At 50.4% G+C, this 5,867-nt stretch overlaps 1 protein-coding gene across 1 annotated transcript; it reads left to right on the forward strand.

Annotated features, from left to right (window-relative positions):
- The first annotated feature begins 641 nt into the window (after positions 1 to 641).
- Positions 642 to 3,458, forward strand: LOC101777365 (UNC93-like protein 1). Its single transcript, XM_004974927.4, has 2 exons — positions 642 to 2,021; positions 2,986 to 3,458. The coding sequence occupies exons 1-2, from the start codon at positions 838 to 840 to the stop codon at positions 3,224 to 3,226; spliced, it is 1,425 nt and encodes a 474-aa protein (XP_004974984.1). The 5' UTR covers positions 642 to 837; the 3' UTR covers positions 3,227 to 3,458.
- The last annotated feature ends 2,409 nt before the right edge of the window (positions 3,459 to 5,867 follow it).

Below are 5,867 nucleotides of genomic sequence, written 5' to 3' on the forward strand. Positions count from 1 at the left end.
GAGCAAATTAAAACTAGCATCTGCAGCCTGCAGGCTACGATTTTCGATCACACATGCGCATGTCCTGTTGGTAAATGACAAATGGGCAACAAATATTGTTTTTGACGAGTGTAACAACCGGCCGCAGCTAATGCACATCTCATCGATGTTAGTGCCGGCCGGTTCGGAAGTGTCGATGCGATCCGTTATTTGTCAAAATGTGATCAAATTCGGACTCGAGGCAGGGCATAGACATCAGCTCGCATTGCACGATCAACCTAGCCAGCTCATCACAATACTAATGACAAGATGTTTCCTAAAAAAATAATACTAGCTGGCTTCTGTCTTGTACGGGAAAGGAGTAGCGAATGTGATCTACAAGGACGGACAAAGATGCAGTAGCGATCATGTCCAAACCTCCCAACTGAAGAATCTGAGTGCTGTGTCTTTGAGGTAATCAGCCAGGATATCTCCTAGTTTAATTAATTCGTCCCCAGTGTGAAGCCAGATCGATGCCAATGAATCTTGATGGAACCACCGAGATGAAGATTGAAGAAAAATAATCAGGAGTAGTTTTTTCTTTTAAAGAAAGATAGGTAATGCATAGTTTTTCAATGAAGTATAGTTAAACTGCAGTCGTTAAGCTGCTTTGGCATCCCTCCAAATGTCACAATGTAGGTTCTTCATCCTCCCGTTACCCATATGCCGCGCAAAATTAACTAACATTGCAATCTGCAAGGCAACGATGAACCCAACAAATCAGGATCTATATATACCACCTTCGGGTCTTCGTCTCCGTCAGTAATCCCCCCAATCAATCAACCAATTATTGTCAGGGAGGGGATTCACATCAATACAATGGCCGTGACGGAGGTGGAGGGCCCGCCGCCGCCGCCGCCGCCGCCGCCGCCGCCGGAGGTTCCGGCGAGGCGCGGCCTCCTCCGTTACAACTCGCCGCTGGCGCAGGTGTCCCTGCTGGGCCTCATCTGCTTCTGCTGCCCGGGCATGTTCAACGCGCTCTCCGGCCTGGGCGGCGGCGGCCAGGTCGACAACACCACCGCCGACAACGCCAACACGGCCCTCTACGCCTGCTTCGCCGTCTTCGGCGTCCTCGGCGGCGCCGCCCACAACCTCCTCGGCCCGCGCGTGACGCTCCTGCTCGGCGCCATCACCTACCCGCTCTACGCCGGCTCCTTCCTCTACTACAACCACCACGCCTCCCAGGCCTTCCCCGTCGCCGCCGGCGCCATCCTCGGCGCCGGCGCGGGCTTCCTCTGGGCGGCGCAGGGCGCCATCATGACCTCCTACCCTCCCCCCAACCGCCGGGGCACCTACATCTCCCTCTTCTGGTGCCTCTTCAACCTCGGCGGCGTCCTCGGCGGCCTCCTCCCATTCTCCTTCAACTACAACCACGGCGACAAGCCCGGCAGCGTCAACAACGGCACCTACATCGCGTTCATGGCGTTCATGCTCACCGGCGCCGCGCTCACCGCCCTCGTCCTGCCCCCCGCCAGGATCGTCCGCGACGACGGCACCAGGGCCACCAGGGTCACCTTCTCCTCGCCGGCCACCGAGGGCGCCGAGATCCTCAAGCTCTTCGCCAACTGGAAGATGCTGCTCGTGCTCCCCGCCGCGTGGGCAAGCAACTTCTTCTACACCTACCAGTTCAACAACGTCAACGGCAAGCTCTTCACGCTCCGCACCAAGGGACTCAACAACGTCTTCTACTGGGGCGCGCAGATGCTCGGCTCCGCCGGCATCGGATACTTCCTCGACTTCGGATTCGCCAGCCGGAGGAAGAGGGGGCTCGTCGGGGTCGTCGCCGTCACCGTGCTCGGGACGGCCATCTGGGGAGGCGGCCTGGCCAACCAGCTCAAGTTCGATCATGGCAACCTGGCCGTCCCCATCGATTTCAAGGACGGACACCGCTATGCCGGGCCGTTCCTGCTATACTTCAGCTACGGCCTGCTGGATGCCATGTTCCAGAGCCTCATCTACTGGATCATCGGCGCCCTCGCCAATGACTCCCAAATCCTCAGCAGGTAAGCAACTCAATTCTTGTTTTGTTTTGTTTTTTTTTTGGGTACGGTTCAATAGCATAATTAATGTTGGGAATTTGTTGTATTAATCAAAATTGCTTAGTTGCTACTAGGAAAATTCCCGTGTGGTCAGTTGGCTGACACTAGCAGCTTGAAGCTCATGTCCTCTTACTCAAGATGCTGACTTGACAATTCAGGGTTGTAGGCATAACAGAGTGCTCAACGCCTGAACTTAACTGCAAAACAGTCTCACAAAATTAGATATGTACTATTCAAAAGAAAAAGAAATGTCTTCCTAGTGTTCATGGAGCTAGACGATTACCCTGGACGTCACTGTCTGCATAGTTCCATGATCTCTGGTAGCGTAGCAGACTGAATTAGCAACGATTCAATTCAGAAGGGATAAAATACTCCCAGTTTCCTTGTTAGTCAGTACATCTGGGCTGGAGATTCCATTGACTGCTGACCGCTTCAAGCAGACACAATCCTTTGCTGCCACCTTGCCATGCTAATCGTCAAAACTTGAATTTTGTTGTGTGTCCTTTCCATATATAAAGAATATAACTGAAGACGTGGGATAATGGACTCTTCTGGTAGAGCATCACCCAAGATGCTGGTTAACAGGGAGCACTGCAACATGTTTAAGATGTATAACGCTAAAAGGCAGTCACATTGCAATATCTCGTTAGATGCCAAAGTTCATCTTAAGATGCTGAGAACAGAGTTTTCAGTTTTAGTTCTTTCCCTATTTATTATTAGATGGTAAAGTTAACCTTTAAGATAGTAACATGTCATCTCTGATAGCTAAAGACTTCCACAACCATCTTCAAAAGATTGGGGATAGAGATTCTTATCCAGCTTCCCCCTCAAAGATTCTTATCCAACCAGCCTTTGTGAAAAGGGGGCAGAGAGAAAAAGAAAAAAGAAACATTTTCCTTGCCTGAACCAGTCTTCAACTCTGATGCAGGTACGTTGGGTTCTACAAGGGGGTGCAGAGTGCGGGAGCAGCTGTGGCATGGCAAGTCGACAGGCGCAAGACGTCCCTGATATCCCAGCTGATTGTGAACTGGGGGCTCATGACCATCAGCTACCCCTTGCTTGCCCTACTGGTGTTCCTTGCTGTGAAGGACGAGGACAATTCGGTTTCCTCGGTGGAGGACGGCAAGGAGAAAGACAGCAAGCTGTCCGCACCGACCAGCTTCCACTAAAGATCAAGAATGTCGCGGGCTTTTCAGTGTTGTAGAAATCAAGGAAGTACAAAGAAAAGAGAGAAATTTAGGGTGTGGTGTTTATGTATGTGGATTACCTGATCGGGATGGTAGTGTCAATGGGCAATTACTGTTTCCTTGTTGAGATTAGTTGAGCTTGAGTATTTATTCCTTGTTTGCCTTGTAGCAGATGTGATTTTTGAGCAATTTGTGGTTCATCTAATTTCAAATATTCATAACCTCAAAAGACACTTCAATGCACCATTCTGAAAATATAAACTAATTCCCACCTTCCAAAGCCCCCACAGGATTGCAGCGGTAAAAAAACATTTGCTGCTAAGAATTTCTTATTGCCAAGCCAAAGTTGTCCACTAGATTCAAAATTACAGCCACGCGCTCTACTTCTACAACCTGAGGAACATGAAGCCACATCTGTTTAGCAGCTACACAATAGAAAACAGAGGATATACAGACTCTTTTTAAGGTTTTAAATCCCCAGCTATAGTTGTTTGAGGTAAGATACAACTATTTTTGCTCATGTACAATTTAACCGCTATAGCTCTGTTACTAGCTGTTTCATAGTCCTACCACTAAACCCTCGTAGCCGGAGAGTTAAAACATTGCTCTTTTTTCAAAACAAAACAAAAAAGATCCATCTGCTACGCTCCTTTTGGCTAGGTTATCTCTAGTCAAAACTTTATTATGTGGAAAGAGCCGAAGGAAAGGTAGACTCTAGGATACCTCTCTTTTTTCTATTTCTGAGGGGTATTTACTCTTCAGTTTTACATTCCTAACAAGAGTCTTGCATTCGACTCACTCCATCTTTCTTACCGCTTGCTTGGTCCATGGGATTACTATGAGAAGTTTTAGAATTTACTTCAGATTTAACCAAAATCTTAAGTACTTTGATCCAAATCACCCTCATCTGATAACCATGCCGCCGGTGAGTATAAATATTGCTGCTTCACAGCCCGCACATTTTAGTGATTGTAACTGATGCTAACAGAGTGATACATTTAGTCTTGAAATTTTCCATTGTCATCAACATGGCTTGGTTGCTTATAGATTACTTAGAATATTTAGGCCTCTTTGTGGAGGGTGACCTGTTACGTTTAAACAATGCACCTTATTTCAGTAAATCATCCACTCAATGCAGTGCAGGTTGTTCTTCATGCTATCTCCCGTGCAAATTAAACTGAAACAAAGTGCACAGCATTAGTGTATTGTTGTTGTTTTGGTGGGATATTTGGAAATAAAGGAATAGATTGGCCGCAGAAAAGAAGGAATAGATGAACCTTCAAAGATCAGGAAGCTTCAAGTGGCTAGACTGACCTTGAGGAAATTTCATATTTTGTATGTACCTCTTGAATCACATTTTATTACAAAACAAAGCAACAGACACAAGTAAAACATACACTGATGCCTGGCCGGCAGCCCACCATTGAGGAATCCCCTTTCATATTTTTTGATTTTTGGAGACAAGTGCGGCACCAGATCCCCTTTCCCGTTTCCATCGCCTGACACGTAGGGTCCACCAGTCAGCTGCACTTCTCTCCTTTCCTTCCCTCTCTTCTCTCCCACGCGCCTCCTCTCATTCCTTGAGGCCAGCGGCATGGCGTGGTGGATGGCCAGCGGCGGGGCGGACGGGGGTAGCCGGCGACGAGCGTGGAAGGTGGCCAGCAGCGTGCGCTCAGAGGGCGTCCGATGCGGAGCTCGGGGACGGCGTCGCGCGGCCAGTGGTGCGCTCGGAGGGTAGCCGGCGGATGGCGCCACCAGGTCGGCGATGCACACGGAGGACAGCCGGCGCGGACGACGTCAACATGCCAGCAGCGCACGCAGCTTGCGGAGGGCGTCCCGCGGACGGTCAGCGGCGGCGCGAGCTCATGGAAGGCCAGCGGTGACGTAAGGCTTGGGATGACCGGCGGCGGGGAAGATCGGGTGGCCAGAAAAATCCTGTCCCCTGTAGATCCTACGGTTGTAGAGGTAGAGAAGGAAAGGGAGATGGGTGGCATGGAAAAAAAATAAAGGGATTGAGAAAAAAATAAAGAGAAAATAGGAATGGAAGGAGGATCCATTTATGACCTAAAGTAGGAAAAGGGAAAGAGGATCCATCTACAAGCATCTCTAGCAGATTGCTCGTATCCACCCAAATACCAAAAACCTAACATTTAGAAGATTTTGGAAATAAGAGAGGACTCAAGCAGACTACCAATCCCTTCCCCAATACTATTTTTTTTGGCAATTGCTAAAAACTCAGCTCCTCCCCCCTTGATGTAGGGGAGAAGCAAGCCTCTCCACCCCTCTCCTCTATCGACAGTTGGATTGGCACGTCACGTCACACATGTCCGCTTTGATCCACCACCAGCGCGCGCGGCGGCCACGCCCAACACCACCACGCACCAGCGACCCAGCGGTCGTGCATCCGGTCGGACCAGCCTCGCCTCGGAGCCCAGCGGCCTCGCCCCGATGATGCAACTCTAGCTGCGCCAGGGGCTAGGCAGCCGCGCCACGCCTTGCCTTGTGCGGGGCCGGCCAGGCAAGATCTACCGTCGAGAGGGGCACGGCGGGCGCGAGGCTAGTCGGGCGAGCTCCGCCATCGGGAGGGGCATGATGGGCACGGGACCGGCCAGGAGAGCTCCGC

This window comes from Setaria italica, chromosome VII (genome assembly GCF_000263155.2).
Source record: "Setaria italica strain Yugu1 chromosome VII, Setaria_italica_v2.0, whole genome shotgun sequence".
NCBI classification, from domain to species: Eukaryota; Viridiplantae; Streptophyta; class Magnoliopsida; order Poales; family Poaceae; genus Setaria; species Setaria italica.